The sequence below is a fragment of the Oryctolagus cuniculus genome, chromosome 18, assembly GCF_051225735.1.
Source record: "Oryctolagus cuniculus isolate XC-2025 breed Fujian yellow rabbit chromosome 18, ASM5122573v1, whole genome shotgun sequence".
Lineage (NCBI taxonomy): Eukaryota > Metazoa > Chordata > Mammalia > Lagomorpha > Leporidae > Oryctolagus > Oryctolagus cuniculus.
Genome location: NC_142884.1, coordinates 11053812 through 11075799, shown reverse-complemented (window position 1 = coordinate 11075799; position 21988 = coordinate 11053812). Strand labels below are relative to the sequence as shown.

General features: G+C 50.7%; 1 protein-coding gene across 1 annotated transcript; it reads right to left on the bottom strand.

The window, feature by feature from the left end:
• Positions 1-2362: 2362 nt before the first annotated feature.
• On the bottom strand, positions 2363-20610 carry SULT2A1 (sulfotransferase family 2A member 1). The gene is made up of 6 exons (NM_001081987.1): positions 20475-20610; positions 13064-13272; positions 10756-10882; positions 6079-6173; positions 5522-5705; positions 2363-2472 (listed from the first exon to the last, which is right to left on the bottom strand). The coding sequence occupies exons 1-6, from the start codon at positions 20608-20610 to the stop codon at positions 2363-2365; spliced, it is 861 nt and encodes a 286-aa protein (NP_001075456.1).
• Between the last annotated feature and the right edge of the window lie 1378 nt (positions 20611-21988).

Sequence of the window (21988 nt, the reverse complement as noted above, 5' to 3'; positions counted from 1 at the left end):
TGCGTGGGCATGAGGCTGCCGGTCGGGTGCCACCAGTGACATTGCTGCTGTTAGCTGAGCTCTTGACCACGTCACACATCGGGGTCACCTGGGGAGCTTCTCCCAGGCCAGCTGAGCAGTGTCAAGGTGGGGGAGGGGCAAGAGTGGGAGCTGTGTTTTTTTTTAAATCTTTTTTTTTGGAGGGGGTCTGACCATTTAATGCAAGGGCTTGCAGGTGCAGCTGAAGAAGTGTGGGCCCCGAGGAGACCCGGCGCCCCGAGCCGGGCCAGCCGCTGCCGGCCGCCATGTTTCCCAGTGCCTTGCCCAGCCCTGCGTGGGTCCCACGGAGCTAAGGTTTCACTGCCGTTATTTTATTTCCCTAAAAGAAAATTCACTAGTGTCTTATCTGGTTGCTGCTTTTCACAGAAATCGATTGCTACAAAACACTTAAAAAGTAATTCTAAATAAACGTGTTTTCATTTTATGTGTGAGAGAGATTTCCCACCGCTGGTTCACTCCTCAGATGTCTGCAATGGCAGGGGGTGGGATCCTGCAACTCAATCCAGGTCCCCCAGGTGGGTGGCAGGGCCCCAGGCCTTGAGCCATCATCTGCGCCACCCAGGGTGGAACTGGGAGTGGAGCCAGGACTTAAACCAGACACTCCACGGTGTCCCAAGTGGTGTCTTAGCTGCTGTGGCAGGGCTTGGCCCCATAAAAACACTTTTAATGGTTATCAATTTCTTTTACAGTACATGAACCCCATAGTCACTAGTAAACTTGTTAATTCAAAATATTTTCAAAACTCCTTTAAGGGACTCTTTCCCTGAAAGCCTTTGGGAGAAAATGCTTTTCTGACAGGAAACAAAGCAAAAAATTGACTGTTTTGTCCATTACTTCAGTGTTCCCAGAACTGTGGGGTCAGATCAAAGAGGGGGCCGGTTCAGAGGCACCCACAGAACTGGAAGAGAAAGCCCTATCCTCGCATGTGTTGTGACATCCCCTGGCCACCAGGGGGCAGTGGCACACCACTGTTCCCACGCTGGGGACTTCGGGGTGGGATAGGGAGAGATGGGCACATTGGAGTGGGAGAAAAACAGGGGAAAGCCACTGAGGTAATATTATTATTATTATTATTATTATTATTATTATTATTATTATTATATCAGTGTAAGTTAACCTAAAGCCAGACAGCTAGGAAATACTAGTTTGGCCAGGCTGTTTGGACGTGGGTTTACAGCATCTGTGAAGTCCCCACACACATCCCATGAGCTGGCAGACCCACTCCCGGGCGGAAATGCCCACCAAGACACACAGAGAGACACCAGCTTCCCCACGGCCCGTGTCCAACGTGATGGCTCGAGGAAGGCCCAGGGCACTGGCCCGGCCCTGAATCCCACACAGGAGCGCCGCTGTGAGGTTTCACGTGTGCCCGTCTCCCCAGGCTCTGGCGAGTGTGCGCGTTGGTAGCAATGTGCAGCAGATCCAGCTGCTCCGTTCCCACAGCCCAGGCAACGTCAGCACTTCTGCTTTTATTAAAAAGTTTGAACGTTTGTACCCAAGAGGCAGAGAGGAAGGCAGACAGGGAGGACTTCCACCTGCTCGCTCACCCCCAGGGGCGCTGGAGCCGGGAACTCCATCCGAGTCTCCCACGTGGATGACGGCGGCCCAGGCACCTGAGCCATCGCTGCTGCCTTTTTTTCCCAGCTCTGTCCAGAAGCTGAGCCAGGAGCGACAGCCAGGACTGCCTCAGCACTTTTTTTTTTCTTCTCGTAGCCATTTTACTAGCCATGTGCTGGTGTCCGACTACGTGCTGCTAAAGGCCAACAATGCAGCTGCCTGTATTTTTACAAAGGTTTATTTATTTATTTGAAAGGCAGAGGGAGAGAGAGAGAGAAGATAGACACAGAGCGATCTTCCACCCACTGGTTCACGCCCCAAATGGCCGAAACAGGGCTGGGCCAGGCTGAAGTCAGGATCCTGGAACTCCATCCAGGGCTCCCACATGGGCGGCAGGGGCCCAAGTAGCTGGGCCATCGGCTGCTGCCCCCTAGAGTGCCCAGCTGGGACTTGAACCAGGCACCTGGACAAGCGGTGCTGGCGTCCCAACTGGCCAGTTAACCGCTGAGTCAGCGCCCTTCCTGTGCATTTTCTGAGTATGTGTGTGTGAGGAAGTGAAAGGGGGTTACCCAGGTAGTTTTTATTGTTTATTATTGTTACCCTGGTACATCTTTAACAAGCGTGTGCTCCTTCCCCTGGGTAATTCAAGGCTGCGGTTAAAGGGTTAGGTTTTGTGCCCAGGACCCTTGGTCATGCACGAAGACACAGTGATGGGGGGGGGGCACACGGCAGGGCCTGGGCAGGGTCCAGAACATTCTGGATGTTGTTACCATGGGAACAGCTCTTGGGGGAGATCTGCCATCTTCTCCTTGAAGACTTTGTCGAATTTTTCAGCTTGGGTTACCGTAAAGTGATTTTTCCAGTCCCCAGAGATGCCTGGAAGACATGAGACAGGGGTGGGGTCAGATTGGTCATAAGGCCCCAGCACTGCCTCCTGGCCAACCTCCCCCTCCTGCCCACAGGACACGGATAATGTCGCTGATACAGCAGCACCACCAGGGCCCCTTGGAGGGTGCCCACACCTGTTCGCTACCTGCCTGGGAGCGGTTTCCTACCTCTTCTTCTTCAGCCCATCCTGGGCCCTCTCCAGCGGCGACGGCGCCATCCAGGAAACCTGATGCATCCGGAATCCAGCTGCTGTTTCCACCACCTTGACCCAAGCCAAGGTCATTTCTCACCTGGATTAGTGTCCTGGGCTTGTAACTTGGTCCTCTGGCCTGCGACCTCTCTCCCTTTACAGGTTATCCTCAGCATTCCCTGGGAACGTGGGAGACCTGGAAGAAGCTCCTGGCTCCTGGCTTTGGATCAGCTCAGCTCTGGCCGTTGTGGCCATTTGGGGAGTGAACCAGTGGGTGGAAGACCTCTTTCTCTCTGGCTCTACATCTCTCTGTAACTCTGTCTTTCAAATAAATAAAAATAAATCTTACAAAAAAAGTGCAGGGTGGTCAGCTCTTGGAGGACTCATCCCAGGCCAGAGGGAGCACTGAGAGTCCCCGTGTCTGCTCCCTTGGGTCTCTGGGGTGTTGGCTTCCACGCTTCCCTCCTCTGGGCAGCCGCACTGTGTTCCTGGAGGCATCTCACACCAGTCTCGTATGCACACACAGAACTTTTATCTCAGCCGGACCCTGGTGCGTGAAAGGAAAGCTAAGGATGGACAGCGTGCCCTTCGCTCCTGGTGCAGCGTGAGTGGCTGGGTCAGAAAAGATGGCTGTTTCCATCCCACAGCCCGGGGGCCTGGGAGTCGGGGTCAGGTGCTGGTTGGTCTGCTCTGGAGCCATGGAGGCATGCAGATGGCTGTGGTCTCTTCTCTGTGCCACACCCAGTTTTCCTCTTACAACCACGCCGGTCCTACTGGGTTAGGGCCCATCCTATAGCCGTGATTCCAACTTATGCACCTGCGCTTAGAGCTGCTGCATGCGGGCGTGGCCGCTGTGGGGCAGTGGATTCCGCTGCTGCTCGCAACCCTGGCAGCTCATTAGAGTGCCTGGCTCGAGTCCTGCCTACTCCACTTTCCAGCCAGCTTCCACTAATACATCCCGGGAGGTATCGGATGATGACTCAAGTCCATGGGTCCCTGCCGTCCATGTGGGAGACCAGGATGGAGTTCCGGGCTCCTGGCCTTGGCTTGGCCCATCCCACCCCTGGCTGTTGCGGGCATCTGGGGAGTGAACCAGTGGATGGAAGATCTCTGTCTCTGTGCTGCTCTGCCTTTCAAGTAGATGAAGATAAACAAGCAGAAGACCTTATATCCAAGCATGATTACATTCTGAGGTCCTGGAGGTCAGGACACCAGTGTAAGGAGTTTCGGGGGGAAGGAACACTAATCAGACCACAGCAGTCCACCCTCCTCCCTCCACTCCACACGCAAAATTCACAGACCCTGTCCCAGCAGCTCAGGATTCTTTACCCTACAGGAACTCTAAGTGCAAAAATCCCATCTAAGTACCGCTTACATCCTGAACGGGTGAGGCTCGGCGTCTAATTGATTCTGGGGCAGAATTCTCCTCCAGCTGCCAGCCAGACGTCTCCTTCTCCCAAGATCTGATGGTGGGGTTAGCGTGGGACAGGCACCCCAACTCCAATAAGAACCAACTGGGGAGAAGAAAGGGCCCACGGGCCCCGCACAATTCCAAACCCAGGAGGGCCAATCCCATCAGGTGTGAAGGCTCCAGAGTAACCCTCTTGGCCTTGGTGCCCAGTCTTCCTGGCCCTCGGGCGAAGGCCAGGTACCTGTCCAAGGTCATTCAAAGCACAGAGGATCTCTTTGCTCCCAGCTCCGTGTGGACTGCAGGATTCTGCAAACACGCAGCCTTCGGCGCCGCGCGCAGATGTCTTCATGCACCTTTTGGAGGCCGAGGGTCGGGGTGAGATGAATGTTCACGCAGGAGTCTCTCCTCACTGCTGCTCCCAGCGGGGTCATGTCTGTCTTTCCTTTAAAGGCTCTTTTTATAAAGATATTTATGTCTTCACCTTCACTGACGTGTCAGGGACTCCATGGAGTTCTCTGCGATTTCTCTGCCCGACAAATCGGTCAGACTTCCTCACCACGGGCTTACTGTTAACAACTCCCAAATGTTCTCTGATCATCTCCACCACTGACAAGAAAGTAAGTAATTCCACAGGCTTAGGAGTGCTGACAACTCTGCCCACTGGTGTTTTTAAATTATCAGGACAAAGAGAAACACTTTCACAGTGTGGGGTGTGACTTTCTTTTTTGATTTGGGGAAAATGCCACTAAGTGGGGAAAAAGGCTCCTTAGTAACAAATTCAAATCATTAATTGATTGTCTGAATAATGAAGGCTGAGAGAGAGAGAGCGCAAAATGAAACAAGTAACATAGGTGTCAGTAATATAGGTGTTCTTCCAGACAGGAGGTCACCACAGCGCCTCCCACAGGCTGAGAGGACCATTGCACCATGTAAATTACATGGCTCATTTTGTCTAAGGGTAGTACACTGTTCAATATGAGATTCTGTCCATATAATAAAGAATTGCAACCTCCGAAATACCCTAGTAGATGTGAGAAGGAAGCAGAGTCACGGCTTCATGTTTTTTGGGTCAAGATAGTTCTCTTTGCTCACTTACACACAGAGCAATCCCAACATGACCATCCCAAATCCCTCACACCCCTTCCCATGTCAATCCTGTGAGTGTGGCAGGTGCATCCGGTTCACCTGGCTACTGTCTGCAGAATGGAGACCCCCACGCCCAACTCTGAAGCCAGAGAAACTGAATGACCAACCCTGGCCAAATTCCTCCCATGAGCTTGCCGTCCCTACCAGACCCTGCAGAGACTCCCAGATCCCAGTGCGTGAGGCGTCATGTGGGTGGTGAGCAGTGAAGCTGGACCACTGCACGTGGCTGGGAGTCCCAGTGCGCCCTCTGTGGGATCCGACACATTCGGAATCCTGAAATCAGCTTTTACCTTTTCTCATGAATGAACCATGGCCTTCGTGGATCAGGTCAACCTCACTCAGGAGCGAATAGTTGGACATCTTGTTCTCTTTCATGGCCTGGAAGGAGCTGTTCTTGAGGACTAAGTTGATTTCCTCCGGTTCTAGCTTCTCTCCCAGGAAGTGGCAGATCTTCTCGATGGTGCTTCTTGTATCCTACAGGGAGCAGAGAGGAGATGACAAAGTGCACAGTGGCCAGGAGAGGAGGAGAGGGAGAAGAGAGGAGCAGCATGCAGAAGCAAGAGAGATTGAGTTGGCTGCAAGCGGTGGGGAGAAGAGGGAAGGCCGAAGAGATGTGGGCATCAGGCCTGCGTTTCCCCAGGGACTGCTACGTCTGGGGCACCCTCACAGTCAAACAGCCGGGGGCTTCCAAGGAGGCTCAAAGAAAGGCCTCTAGGCACGATCAGGATGCAGCAAGGAGAGGTTCCGGGAGAACTCTGAGAAGGCAGGATGGAGGGAAGTTAGCAGCAGTGGCAGAAAGGGTGGGGGAGGGTGTGTGCTGACGGTGGGAGGTGGGGATGGCAGCTACCTGCTTCAGCTCTTCATAGCTCAGTAACAGGAAGTTCTTCTGGTCTCTCAGGGACAGCCAGCCATGAACGTGATCAAACCAGGAGCCGAACACCACTGCGGGCAGCAAGAGTGACAGGTGACACACTCGTGCGAGCTGCATTAAGGTGCAACTGACACATTGCACCATGTCTGTGTTTACAGACACGCACGGCATGATGTTTTGATACACGAGGCCCTTGAGAAACGATAACATAAAGCTAATGAACACACCCAGCAGCTTGTGGTCTTGCTTTCGTGGTGTCGAGAACATGTAAGGTTTACTCTTGAGGCAATTTTCAAGCATTTGGTATGTTATTATCAACCACCGTCTGGGAAGATCTCCAGAATCTATTTGTCCTGTCTGCAATAGAAACATGGGGTCCTCTGGCCAACAGCCCCCCACCCTACCACCTCTCTATCCCCATCAGCCTCTATTCTACTCTTCTTCGATGAGTTCTGTGGGGAGCAACTCGGACTAGACTAAGTTACTGGAATTAAGACTTATTCTATGCATCTGCTCTCCCACAATATGGCGCTGAGAAGGGAGAAACAGCTTCTACACAGCTGCCTCCAGTTCAACCAATAAACTGTAGGACTTATTCCTGATTGGAGGAGAGCAGCGTACTCGGCGTGTGGGTAGCAGAGTTGGGATTGGTGGAAGAGGACTATAAAGGAGGAGAGAGACAACATGCACCAGGAACATCTAAGGGGAACATCTATCTGAAGGAACACCTGTGCAGCCCCCGAGAGAGCCGGCCAGCAGTGTGCCGCTCCCCCGCGGAAGTGGGGAAGGTGGCAGGGGGAACCGCCCTTCCACGGAGGTGGAAGGGTCGGTAGCCAACCCGGGAAGAACCAGCAGCAAACCTGGGGAGGGCCGAGCAGACAAAAGAACAGCGCAGGGTCCTGTGTCGTTCCTCCATGAAGACGGGGAGCGACAAGTTCAACCCTAAAAATATCTTTAATTGACACATAGGAATTATACGTTTTTATGGGTGACAGTGTGATATTTCCGTATATGCTGTGTAATGATTGATTGTGGAAGCTGGCAAATCTATCACTTCAGATATTTATTATTTCTTTGTGTTCGGAACGTCTAAGATCCTCTCTGCTAGCTATTTTGATATGTTCAGTTAATTGCTGTCTACCACCATTAGCCTACAGTGCTACAAGATAGTTAATAATATTTCCCTCATTCAACAGTATTCCTGTACACACTCAACATTTTTAGACACCACATATGAGCGAGATCACGCAGGGTTTGTCTTTCTGGCTTATTTCACTTTGCAAACTGTCCTCAACATACATCCGTGTTGTTGCAAATGATAGGATTTCTTTCTTTTTAAAGGCTGAATAATATTCCAGTGTGTGTGGGGGGGAGAGGGAGGAAGACAGAGAGGGAGACACACTTTTTTGTTCATTTATCTGATGGACCCTTCGGTTGATTCCTTATCTTGGCTGTTGTGAGTAGTGCTGTTATGATAACGGAAACGCAGATGGCAGATGTCCGTCAAGGGACGACTGGGTAAGGACAGAGTGGATCACATCCCTTTGGCAATGGCATCTTATTCACCCTTGAAAAGAAGGAAACCCTGTTGCTTAGGACACGTGGGCGCACCTAGAGAACTTTACATTGAGTGAAATAAGCCAGGCACAGATCTACAAATACTGCATGATTTCACTTACATGTGGAATCTGAAACAGCTGACTTCAAAGAAGAGGAGATAGAATGGTGGGTGGTGACCAGGGACTGGGGATGGGGAGGCAGCCGGAGGGGACATTAGTCTAGCGATATAAAATTTCAGTTAGGAGGAATAAGTTCAGGAGTCTTTACACCAAGATGACTATAGTTAATAACTCATGTATTGTATTCTTGAAAATTGTCAAGGGAGAAGATTTTAAGTGTTCTTACCACAAAATATGGTAAGTTCGTGCAGTAATGCCTATGTTAGTTAATACAGCCATTCCATGATGTGTACATATTTCAAAACATGTTGTACAAAAGCAGTGTGTACACTTTTATCAATGAAAAGCCATTTTCCCATGAAAATTAATGAATTATTTAAAAAAAATGGAATGGGCCATTCCCAGTTCAGGTCTATTGGGATTCTTTTTTTTTTTTTTTTGACAGGCAGAGTGGATAGTGAGAGAGAGAGAGAGACAGAGAGAAAGGTCTTCCTTTTGCCGTTGGTTCACCCTCCAGTGGCCACCACGGCTAGCGCACTGTGGCCGGTGCACCGCGCTGATCCGAAGGCAGGAGCCAGGTGCTTCTCCTGGTCTCCCATGGGGTGCAGGGCCCAAGCACTTGGGCCATCCTCCACTGCCTTCCCGGGCCACAGCAGAGAGCTGGCCTGGAAGAGGGGCAACTGGGAAAGAATCCGGCACCCTGACTGGGACTAGAACCCGGTGTGCCAGCGCCGCTAGGTGGAGGATGAGCCTATTGAGCCACGGTGCCGGCTCTATTGGGATTCATGTTTCTCTGAGTGTGTGTCCTTGTCCTTACAGACGTCTCACTCTGTGTTCAGAGAAAGAACCCTTAAGGCCTTGCTGTCACATGTGACCCGAAGCTGTGCTCCAAGGCCCAGGGTCCTGTGTGGGGACCCCTGCTGCCTATGTCCAAGGGTGGAACTTACATTCCTTTTTTTTTTTTTTTAAGATTTATTTATTTGAAAGGCAGAGAGAGAGAGAGAGAGAGAGATCCATCTTCCATCTGCTGGTTCACTCCCCCAGTGGCCTCAATGATTGGGATGAGCCAGGTTGAAGCCAGGAGCCTGGAACTTCATCCTGGCTGGGGCCCAAGTACTTGGGCCATCTTTTGCTGCTTTTCCAGCACAGGGAGCTGGATCAGAAGTGGAGCAGCAAAGACTCAAAGCAGTGCTCATGTGGGTTGCCAGTGTCGCAGGTGGCAGGTTAACCCACCGTGTCACAAAGCTGGCCCTGGAGTTTGAATTATTGTATGGGGAAGGGGTTCCAGTGACCCCGCTGCAGGGCTGTAGACGCCTCAGTTCATTGGTATGGGTGGCAATAAAAGTTCTAGGGGGTGAGCGTTCAGCCTAGTGGTTGAGATGCTCCTGTCCCACATCGGAGCACCTAGCTTTAATTTCCGGCTTTGCTTCCAATTCCAGTTTCTTGCTAATGCAGACCACCGGAGGCAGCAGTAATGGAATGACTCGGTCCTGCCACCCATGGGGGAGACCCAGCTTGAATTCCAGGCTTCTGGCTTCTGGCCCCTTGGCCTTTGTGGAGACTTGGGGGAGTGAACCAGCAGATGCGAGACCTCTGTCTCTGCTTCTTTGTTGCTTAAATGATGAAAACTAAAGACTTCACGTGGTTGGTTGTGGATTGGGTATGAAAGAGAGGAGCCTGTGAGTAACTTGGAGGGTATTCGGGGGTGGCGGTGAGGTTTCCAGGAAGCGTCACCAGCACCCACGACAGTGGCCTGGACTCCCCAAGATTCCTGGGAGCGCTGAAGCACAGTGCAGGCTGCTCACACCCCACATGACAAGACCACCTTCAGCACTGAGTCGGGGGGCAGGGCGGCACTCTCTTCCCGTCCCGTCTCCCACTTGTGGCTCCCTTTCCTGAAAGAATGACTGGGAACAAAGCAGGGGATAGGACTGGAGAGTGCAGCTGGGAGGGTGAGACAGAGAGATCTTCCCTCCAATGGCTCACTCCCCAATGGCCACAATGGCCAGGTTGCAGCCAGGAGCTAGGAATTCATCCAGGTCTCCCAAGGAGTGGGCGCCCAAGGTCTCACAGACTGCTGTGAAGAGAAAATGAGCCATGCCACGGACGACCGAGGGTCGCCGCACAGCTCTGAGGCCAGTGAGACGCAGGTGTGGACCCCAGTGACCAGTCCCCTCTGTCAATGCAGGTGAGAAGAAGCGGCGGCTCCAGGTCATCATGCACCCATGGCTGTGGTGGCAAATGGACATTTAGTGCTCCAGAGAGGCGGGCTGGAGGCTGGCCAGGCGGCAAGGGCCATTCTTCCACCGGCATCCAACAACGAATCACTTGAGAGCTTACATTTTAGAGGGGAGACACGTGGAATGAACAAATGGGAGAAGACGGCTGCTGGTGATGGGAGCTGGGGAGTATGAAAGGAGACAGGACGGAGCCAGGGAGGGCCGCTGCGTTCTGCAGGGCACAGAGGGACGGCCGAGGGCCGCTGCAGCGCGGGAGGTGACTCCCACCTGAGGCCTGGGCCTCCTCATGCAGTTTTGAGAGCAGTGGCAAAATTGAAGGGAGCTGGAATAGCCCAGGTAACCTGCAGAATGCGAAGTGTCGAGGGCCCAGATCCAGGCAGGGGAAAAGAGGGAGATGGGTAACTGAAAAATAAAAATGATGGGAGGTGAGGACCGTGCTGTCTGGGAAGGCAACAGAAGGCTGACTTGCAGAGAGTGTCACCAACTAGGAGAGGGGGAGATGAGGGGTCCGTGTCAGCCCTGGGGACTGCAAGGGCTCCGGAAGTAGCTGGGGGTGGTGGATGACGGGTGGGGCGGGCCCAGGGCTACCTGGAGCTCTGCTGTTGGTAGGGGAGGAGGTGGGCCTAGCGGGTTTGGGTTCCAGGGAGACATGCTGGTGACAGGTAAGAGATGTAGGGAGCGTGTCGGATAAAGGACTCTGAGAATCTCGCAGCCATGTCTTACAATGTACTCACCATTCCCATCGAGGAACAACTCGAAATACTCTTGCAGCGACTTTGTGTTCTCCACAAATTTCACGTAATTCCAGAAATAATAACCAGACACGAGAACATCTCTGGGATTTCTCATGAGATAAATCACCTTGAATGGAAAGATGGAAGAAGGAAAAAAAAATAATCAATGTAGCCATTTTCCATCTTTCTTGATCGTCACAGAAATGGAGAAAAAGTGAATCCCTATATAATTCCTATTTATTATTTTTTGTTTTAAGATTTTATTTATTTGAAAGTCAGAGTTACACACACACACAGAGAGAGAGAGAGAGAGAGAGAGAGAGAGAGAGAGGTCTTCCATCCACTGGTTCACTTTCCAGTTGGCTGCAATGGCTGGAGCTGCGCTGATCTGAAGCTGGGAGCCAGGAGCTTCTTCTGGGTCTCCCACGCGGGTGCAGGGGCCCAAGGACTTGGGCCATCTTCTACTGCTTTCTCAGGCCACAGCAGAGAGCTGGATCAGAAGAGGAGCAGCTGGGACTAGAACTGGCGCTCATGGGATGCCGGCACTGCAGGTGGCAGCTTTACCCGCTACGCCACTGCGCCAGCCCTTATTTATTCTTTTAATACACTAATTACAGCATTCATGAACCAAAAATAAAATCTCAATTATGCCTATAGTAGATAACAATGGGAAAAATGGGAACGGAAACACTGCCCATTCCTTTGGTGACATTATGATTAACTCACAATAGGAAGAGACTGGAAAGCTTTGAAAGGCGAGTGCCATTGTGCTTGAGTTCCATGGTTTAAAGGTAGTGAACAGGAGAAAGGATTCACAACTTCTACATACGGGTAGGTACGCAGCAAGGTACGTCCACACATACACCGAAAGCAGGGGAGAACCTGAGTCGTCGCGCTGGGGGATGGGAGCGGGCACTTAAGAGTTCTTGCCGCAGAGTCCATGTTCGTGAAGTTCAAGGACAAGGACAACTCCTCGACAGCTGCAAGTCAGGAGGGCACTGTGTACCTCACTGGGTGAGCCTGGAGCAAGCAGGGGCATGCAGGAACTCTGGATCTGGGTGCTGGTTACCCGGTAGTACACACTGAAGGTTAGCGTGCACGTGCACACGCACACGCATGCGCACAGGCACGCTCGCTTGGGGCTTGGACATCCGAGTTCTACTCCGGATTCAGCCCTGAGTCTCTGTGGCATTATCCTTATGCCTCATCTCCTTAGGCCTCAGTTTCCAGCCAGGGATTTACCGAACACCCACAAGGTGTGCACAAGCGGGTGCATCGTAACAACGTGTGTTGCTGCATGCTGGGAGATTTCCAAGAGAGGAGCGTATTATGCTACATTTCTCATAGAGTTTAAGCATAAAACAAGCAATTCACTGAGACAAGATGATTCTGGGGTGCCCGTGGTCCTTCCTCCCTTGTAGGAGATCTGTACGGCAATCATCAATGGATGGCTATTGTGAATAGTAAGACATGGTAGCTGGAAACAACAGCTAGGACATCAGAGCCATCACACTGGACTTGCGTATTGATTCATGAATGGGCTGCTTCCTCACTGTGTGGACAACTCAGAATGTGGCGCCTTCCCCTAAGTGGCAGGAGGCATTTATTAAATTAAAGCCAGATAATTATTTTCTTTGAACACTAAAAGGGTGGTTAGCTAACATATAACTCAGCTACAGGGGCCGGTGCTGTGGCATAGAGTAAAGCTGCCGCCTGTGGTGCCAGCATCCCATATGGGCACTGGTTCAAGACTCAGCTGCTCCACTTCTGATACAGCTCTCTGCTGTGGCCTGGGAAAGCAGTAGAAGATGGCCCAAGTCCTTGGGCCCCTGCACCTGCGTGGGAGACCTGGAAGAAGCTCCTGGCTCCTGGCTTTGGATCGGCAGAGCTCCGGCTCTTGCAGACATCTGGGGAGTGGACCAGCAGTTGGGCGACCTCTCTCTCTCTGCCTCTCTTCTCTCTGTGTAACTGTGACTTTCAAGTAAAATAAATAAATCTTTAAAGAAAAAGAGCTACAAATTCTGACTGGGCTTAACATGAGATTTCCTAAGATTCTGGTATCATCATCTCATGCCACCCCTCGGGTCTGGCTGGGAAAAGCCACATGATGGTCTACCCCTCCCTCTGCCCCCCATACTCAAATGTGCTCTGTGGAGCAGTCACACCAGCCCCACCGACTGCAGAATCTCAGGCCTTCGCCTCAGGCCTCCCAAATGGGAAGGCATTTCAACAAGACTCCAGATGACTTCTAGGAGTGTTAGAAGCATGAAAGCGTTGATCAAAGCTGTCTCGACCCACAGGCACTGACCTTGGCTTTGGTCGTGTGGATAGACTTGGGGAAGATGTGGATGGGGAGGTGGGTGCTGATGAGGCGTGGGCTCTCCATTGTCTTAAGGTCTTCATACCCAGAAACAGTCTCCACCCAGGGGGAGCGGACCCAGATGGGCACAGACTGGATCTGTGTGGCATCGCCCTTGGAGCGGATCAGGCAGAGAATCTCGATCAACCAGTTCGTTCCTGGATAAAGAAAGGAAAATGATGGTCACTCATCTCACACTGATTCAAAAAAATTTTTTAAGAGATATTTATGGGGCCAGAGCTGTGGCATAGCGTGTAAGGCTACCGCCTGCAGTGCCAGCATCCCAGATGGGCACCGGTTCTAGTTCCGGCTGCTCCACTTCCGATCCAGCTCTCTGCTCTGGCCTGGGAAAGCAGTGGAAGATGAACCAAGTCCTTGGGCCCCTGCACCCGTGTGGGAGACCTGGAAGAAGCTCCTGGCTCCTGGCTTTGGATTGGCGCAGCTCCTGCCATTGCAGCCAATTGGGGAGTGAACCAGTGGATGGAAGACCTCTCTCTCTGTCTCTACCTCTTCTTCTCTCTCTGTGTAACTCTAACTTTCAAATAAAATAAGTAAATCTTTAAAACAAAATTTATTTATTTATTTAGAGAGAATCTTCTATCTGCTGGTTTATGCTCCAGGTGGCTACAACAGTTAAGGCCAGGCCAGACTGAAGCCAGGAGTCAGGAGCTTCACCCAGGACTCCCACGTGGGTGCAGGAGCCCAAGCACTTGGACCATTCTTGGCTGCTTTGCCAGGTGCATTAGCTGGAAGCTGGTTCAGAAGTGGAGTAGCTGGGATCTGAACCGACACCCATATGGGAGGTCTGTGCTGCAGGCAGCAGCTTTACCCACTGGGCCACATGCCCACTCTCACACTGACTTGTAAAAGTACACATGCTGTAAAATGTATGCTTTCAACCATTTTTAAGGACACAGTTCTAGTAGTGTTGAGTACATTCTTTTTTTTTTTTAAGACTTATTTATTTGAAAGTCAGAATTACACAGAGAGAGGAGAGGCAGAGAGAGAGAGAGAGAGAGAGAGAGAGAGAGAGAGAGAGAGGTCTTCCATCTGCTGGTTCACTCCCCATTTGGCCACAATGGCCGGAGCTGCCCCGATTTGAAGCCAGGAGCCAGGAGTTTCCTCTGGGTCTCCCACGTGGGTTCAGGGGCCCAAGGACTTGGGCCATCCTCCACTGCTTTCCTAGGCCACAGCAGAGATCTGGATTGGAAGAGGAGCAGACGGGACTAGAACTGGCACCCATATGGCATGCCCACGCTTCAGGCCAGGGCGTCCACCCACTGCGCCACAGCGCAGGCCCCATGAATACATTCTGTTCTTCCACTGTTGCTCAACCAATCTCCAGAATGTCTTTTCTTCCAACACCAAAACTCTGCACCCAGCAAACCACCCCGATCTGCTCCTCCTCCCAGCCCCTGGCAACTATCCTGTTTCCATGAACTTGATACCTTACATGAGACAAAATCATCAAGCATTAAACCTTTCTGCAACTCATTTCTTTCATTTAGCATACAGTCTTTGGGGTGCATCTGTTGTAGCTTGTGCCAGAATTGAATAACATTCCATTGCAACATATTATCACGTTTTCTTTACCCATTTATTTGTAAATGGACATCCGGGTTGCTCCTACTTTTTGACTTTTGTGAATCATGCTGCTATGAAAGACCGCTGTCACCAGCGCTGCGGCTCACTAGGCTAATCTGCCTGTGGCGCCGCCACCCCGGGTTGTAGTCCCAGTCGGGGCACTGGATTCTGTCCCGGTTGCTCCTCTTCCAGTCCAGCTCTCTGCTGTGGCCAGGGAGTGCAGTGGAGGATGGCCCAAGTCCTTGGGCCCTGCACCCCATGGGAGACCAGGAGAAAGCTCCTGGCTCCTGGCTTCGGATCAGCACTGCGCTGGCAGTAGTGGCTATTTGGGGAGTGAACTGACGGAAAAAGGAAGACCTTTCTCTCTGCCTCTCTCTCACTGTCTAACTCTGCCTGTCAAAAATAAATAAAGAAAAAAGAAAAAAAAAGAAAAGAAAGAAAGACTGGTGTTAGGGTTTTTGGCTGTGTGCCCATATGTACTGCTGCTGAGCCACGTGGTCATTCTGTTTAGTTTTTTGAGGAACTTCAAGTAGGGCTGCGCCCTTTTATACTCCCACCAACAGTGCACAATGGCTCTGATTTGTCCACATTCTAGCCAACACTTGCTATTTCATGGTTTTCTAATGATTAGTGATGTTGTTGAGCATCTTATGTACCTGTTGGCATTTTTGATATTTTCTTTGGAGAAAAGTCTATTCAGGTCTTTCGTCCATTTTTTTTTTTTTTTGACAGGCAGAGTGGACAGTGAGAGAGAGACAGAGAGAAAGGTCTTCCTTTGCCATTGGTTCACCCTCCAATGGCTGCCACGGCCGGCGCGCTGCGGCCGGCACACCGCACTGATCCGATGGCAGGAGGCAGGTACTTATCCTGGTCTCCCATGGGGTGCAGGGCCCAAGCACCTGGGCCATCCTCCACTGCACTCCCTGGCCACAGCAGAGAGCTGGCCTGGAAGAGGGGCAACCAGGACAGAATCTGGTGCCCCGACCGGGACTAGAACCCGGTGTGCCGGCACCGCAAGGCGGAGGATTAGCCTAATGAGCCGCGGCGCCGACCTTTCGTCCAATTTAAAAAAATTATTTATTTGAGAGGCAGAGTGTCAGAAAGACAGGGAGAGACAGAGGAAAGAGAGACTGCCCATCTGCTGATTCGCTCCTCAAATGCCCACAATAGCTGGGGCTGGGCTAGGCCAAAGCCAGGAGCCAGGAGCTCCATCCAGGTCTCTCTCGTGGGTAGCAGGCAGCCCAGTACTTGAGCCATCTCCTGCTGCCTCCCAGAGTGCATATGGCAGAAAGCTGGACCGGAGGCAGAGGCAGGGCTCAAACCCAGGCCCTCGGATATGGGATGAGGGCCTCTCACATGGCAGCTTCATCTGCCGCACCAAACGCGTACCCCACCTTTGCCCATTTTTAGATTGGGTTATTCTGCTGTTGACTGGCAGGGATTCTTTAGATACAGTCTTCCAAGTATCTTCTCCCATTCTGTAGGTTGCCTTTCCACCCATTTGATGTAGAGACATGGAAAGTTTGATGTAGTCTAGTTGACTGAGTTTCAGGTTTATTGCTTGCGTTCAAACAGACTTCGACCCCACTTCACTACTTTTTTATCACTTGCTAAATTCACTGAAGACCTTCAGGTCACCATACCCAGCTGCTTGTCTGATTCAACCTCTGACTTCATCCTTAACAGGGGCTGTTGCTCACCCTCCCTGCCACACCCTCTCACAACCCTTGTGGTATCAGGGCCCCCCCCCCTTTTTTTAAGATTTATTCTATTTATTCAAAAGTCAGAGTTACACACACAGAGAGGGGGAGGCAGAGAGAGAGAGAGAGAGAGAGAGAGAGAGAGAGAGAGAGAGGTCTTCCATCCACTGGTTCACTCCCCAACCAGCCAAAATGGCTGGAGCCACACTGATCCGAAGCCAGGAGCCAGGAGCTTCCTCTGGGTCTTCCCACGTGGGTGCAGGGGCCCAAGGACTTGGGCCATCTTCCACTGCTTTCCCAGGCCATAGCAGAGAGCTGGATCAGAAGTGGAGCAGCCGGGACTTGAACCTGCACCCATATGGGATGCCAGCACTGCAGGCGGTGCCTTTATCCGCTACACCATAGCGCCGACCCCACGGGCCCATTGTTCTTAATTTGCTTCTCTGGATTTTCCTGTGCAGTGTCTCTCACTTTTCACTAGAAATCTAATTGACTACTTTGAGAGGAAGACAGAAAGAAGGTCCTCTCATCTGCCTGGTTCACACCCCAAATGCCCAAGAGCCAGGAACTCAGTCCAGGTCTCCCATGGGGGTGACTGGGACCCAGGTATTTGAGCCATCACTGCTGTCTCCCAGGACATGCATCAATAGGAAGCTGGAGTCGAGAACTGGTACTCTAAGAAGGCTCTCTGATATGGCATGTAGACACCCCAAGCAGGGGTCAAATGTTGTCAAATTGTTGGGTCAAATGCCCACCTCACACTTTTTCTCTTCCCACTTCTGTGCTTTCTAGGTAGACTTAGTACTCTTAGGGTTAGCAGACTACAGAATGAACAATCAAGCCAGAAAGCTGATACAGCCCCAAGTAAATGTGGCACAAAAAGAGTGCACAGCACAGCAGGTTAAAGCCCTGGTCTGAAGCACTGGCATCCCACATGGGGGCTAGTTCTAGTCCCGGCTGCTCCTCTTCCGATCCAGCTCTCTGCTGTGGCCTGGGAAAGCAGTGGAGGATGGCCCAAGTCTTTGGGCCCCTGCACCCATGTGGGAGACCTGGAAGAAGCACCTGGCTCCTGATCGGTGCAGCTCTGGCCGTTGTGGCCAATTGGGGAGTGAACCAGCAGATGAAAGACCTCTCTGTCTCTACTTCTCTTTGTAACTCTTTCAAATAAATAAAATAAGTCTTAAAAAAAAAAAAAGCAGTGAGAGACAAACTCCAAGTGTTAGGAGTGATGCTCGCCACTGTCCCTGACATCCAAGTGGGAGACCTGGATGGAGCTGCAGGCTCCTAGCTTCTTCCTGGCCCAGTCCCAGCTGTGTGGCCATTTGGGGAGTGAACCAGTGGATGAAAACTCTCTGCTGCTCCTTCTCTCTTTCACTCTACTTTTCAAATAAAATAAATCTAAAAAAATTATGGCATGTTTTATATATGTATCTGTATGAAAATTCTAAATTTATTGTTTGTGTAGCATGCTTGGAACTTTGCATGTGTCCCATTGATACAAAAGAAAATGATCTTCATACATATGTTAAATCCGCAAGGGATATTACAATGCATGTTATAAAAAAAATTAAGCGTGGCTGTCAACTTTGTTTGCACTGACATAAACTTCTCTTTTAATTTCATTTCCTGTGAACTTTTTTTTAAAAGATATATTTATTTGGCCGGCACCGCAGCTCACTAGGCTAATCCTCTGCCTGCGGCGCCAGTACTCTGTGTTCTAGTTCTGGTTGGGGCGCCGGTTCTGTCCCGGTTGCTTCTCTTCCAGTCCAGCTCTCTGCTGTGGCCTGGTAAGGCAGTGGAGGATGGCCCAAGCCCTTGGGCCCTGCACCCACATGGGAGACCAGGAGGAAGCACCTGGCTCCTGGCTTCGGATCGGCACAGCATGCCAGCCTGTTGCAGCCATTTGGGGGGTGAACCAACAGAAGGAAGACCTTTCTCTCTGTTTCTCTCTCACTGTCTAACTCCGCCTGTCAAAAATAAATAAATAAATAAAGATTTATTTTATTTATTTGAAAGGCTGAGTTACAGAGTGGCAGAGGCAGAAAGAGAGAGAGAGAGAGAGGTCTTCCATCCGTTGGCTCACTCTCCAGATGGCCGCAATAGTTGAAGCTGTGCCGATCCTAAGCCAGGAGCCAGGAGCTTCATCTGGGTCTCCCATCTGAGTGCAGCGGCCCAAAGACTTGTGTCATCTATTGCTTTCCTAGGCCATAGCAGAGAGCTGGATCCGAAGTGGAGCAGCCGGGTCTTGGACCAGTGCCCATATGGGATGCTAGCACTGCAGACTGGGGCTTTAACCCACTGTGCCACAGCGCTGGCCCCCTTACTTATAATTTTAAGGTAACCTTATTATTGTTATTTTTAAATTCTCAAATAACAATTATACACATTTTAGGACACACAAATGTGATGTAGTGGGTAAAGCTACCACCTGCAGTGCTGACATCTCATATGGGTGCCAGTTCAAGTCCCGGCTGCTCCACTTGGCTCTCTGGCTCTTGTGTCCAATGGGGGAGTGAAATAGTGGATGGAAGACCTCTCTCTCTCTCTGCATCAGCTTCTCTCTGTGTAACTCTGTCAAATAAATAAATAAGTAAATAAAGTATCTTAAAAAAAGAAATATGTATTTATGGTGCAAAGGTTACATCAATATACTCCTTCAACAATCCCCTTAAATTTATTTTTTTTCTTAAGATTTATTTATTTGAAAGGCAGAATTAACAGAGAGAGACCAGGAGACACAGAGAGATTGTCCTTTTGCTGGTTCACTCCCCAAGTGGCTGCAATGGCCAGAGATGGGTTAGGCCAAAGCTGGGAGCTGGTAGCCTCTTCTGGGTCTCCCCTGTGGGTGCAGGGGCCCAAGCACTTGAGCCATTTTCCATTGCTGTCTCAGGCGCATTAGCAGGGAGCTGGATTGGAAGTGGAGCAGCCAGGACGCAAATCGGTGCCCATATGGGATGCTGGCACTGCAGGCCGTGGCTTTACCCGTTATGCCACAGCGCCGGCCCCAAATTTCCTGAACACTGAGTGGGTGGAGCAAATGTTGTGAAATTATGCTCTAGCCATTCCTTGCTTCAATCCTTTAAAAAAAATGTAGTGATTAAACTCCCCTAAACTTTGCCATTGTGACCACTTTTAGGTCAAGGTCAGCCTTGTTATGGATGTTCCCATTGTTGTTTACCCATCTCCACAATCTCACTGTACAAAACTCAAACTCTGGACCGGTGGAGCAAAACCTCTCTTCCTAGTCCCTGGCAGCCCCCACTCTACTTTCTGTCTCCATTACTCTGGCTTCTCTGGGTACCTCATGTAAGTGTAATCATATAGTATCAGTCTGGTTGTGACTGGCTCATTTCCTTTAGCATCATGTTCTCAGGGGTCACCCATGTGGTAACCCATGTCAGAAGTCCCCTTTTCCAAAGCGGAGTAATATTGCATTCCACCTACAGATTACCTTTGTTTTAGCCACTAACCCATCAGTCGGTTGCCTCTGCCCTTTGGTTTATCCACTAACCTGTCAATGGGTTGTTTCCACTCTTTGGCTATTTGTTGAAACCCTTTGGATATGTTCCCATCACCCTTGTCCTTTCAGGGCCACATCCCTCCCAGGGTCTCTGGCCTTAATACTCCTAGTCCCTAGCCCCACTCCCGTAGAAGCATCACCCACATCCTTTTAGGTCTTTGAATTTTCCAAGCTTTTTTCTCAAATACGTTAAGGAATTTATACCTGAAGATATCCCTCTTGACCAATTTCACATTCATTCTTGTCATGTCAACATAGATGCTGCTTCTTCTGTTAGGATTTCACTGGTCTTCTCCAATCCCAGCCCCCATTCAAACACTTGAATCTGCCTTAAGATTTACTCCTGTGGGTCCCTCCGATACTTGAAATGACCTCCCTTGGACACTGATCTTACTGCATTGTTGCCTGGCTCATTCCTCTCTGTGAATGTAAATGATGGGAGGCATGGATTCGCCCCTACCCCCAGAGCATCACATGTGCCTTTGTGGGGGTACACCCTTTGTTTCCTGAAGGAACAAGGAACAAGCACCGCCCTTTCATGACCCTGTTTTCTTACCTGATTTCGGGAAGGTCACTGTTAATACATCTTCTTCATTGACCACAAACTCCTCGTATGCTTTCCTCATGAGTTCTGGGTTGAAACCCACGAAAGGGAAGGCAATCCCTTCGTACCATATATTCTTCTGGGTCATGGTGCCGAGTACGGTGTGCTTGGGATTGAGGCTCAGCAGTAACCACCGTTGGCTGTTATGGCAGTGGCTGGGAGTTCAGATTTTATGGGCCAGACAAAGAATGATTAATCTCTCCCCAGTCTGTTGTGAAATGAACTGGATAAGAAAGAGATATTGGCACTGATGATCAAAAGGTTAGTGGTGTTGAGCAACTGTGAACTCATTCAGAGGACGTTCTGGGAATTTGAGTTCATGGATAGAACTAGGAATCCAGTAATGAGCACAAGACATAGAAGTGTGGATCTACTCAAAAATATATTTTTAAATTATTTTCTTAAAAATTTTTTGACTACCATGGACCAGCACTATGGCATAGCAGGTAAAGCTGCAGCCTGCAGTACCAGCATCCCATATGGGCACCAGTTTGAGTCCCAGATGCTCCACTTCCCACCCAGCTCTTTGCTATGGCCTGGGAAAGCAGTAGAAGATGGATCAAGTCCTTGGGCCCCTGAACCCATGTGGGAGACCTGGAAGAAGCTCCTGGCTCCTGGCTTCAGTTTGGTCCAGCTTCGGCCATTATGGCCATTTTGGGGGTGAACCAGTAGATGGAAGATCTCCCTCTCTCTTTGCCTTTCAAATAAATATATATCTTAAAATTTTTTCTGATTACCTTTTGGATTTTAACTTTTTATGGATTGCAGCATTTCAGCTATAGGTTTTTTTTTTAAGATTTATTCATTTATTTGAAAGGCAGAGAGAGAGAGAGAGAGAGAGAGAGAGAGAGAGAGAAAATGAATGAATGAATGAATGAATTTCTACCCACTGGCTCACTCCTCAAATGGCTGCAACAGCTGGGACTGGGCCAGGCCAAAGCTGGGAGCCAGGAGCTTCATCTGGGTCTCCCATGTAGGTAGCAGGGATCCAAATACTTGGGCTATCTTCTTTTTCTTCTTCCTATTCTTTTTTAAAAGTTAGCCAGGAGCCCCATCTGAGACTCCAATGCAGGTGCAAGGGCCCAAGCATTTGGGCCATCCTCCACTGCTCTCCCAGATCATTAGCAGAGAGCTGCATCAGAAGTGGAGCAGCTGGGACTTGACCAACCAGTGCCCATATGGGATGCTGGCACTGCAGACTGGGGCTTTACCTGCTATGCCACAGCGCCGGCCCCTGGGCAATCTTCTGCTGCTTTCCCAGGTGCATTAGAAGGCGATGGATTGGTGGCCGGTGCCGCGGCTCACTAGGCTAATCCTCCGCCTTGCGGCGCCAGCACACCAGGTTCTAGTCCCGGTCGGGGCTCCGGATTCTGTCCCAGATGCCCCTCTTCCAGGCTAGCTCTCTGCTGTGGCCAGGGAGTGCAGTGGTGGATGGCCCAGGTCTTTGGGCTCTGCACCCCATGGGA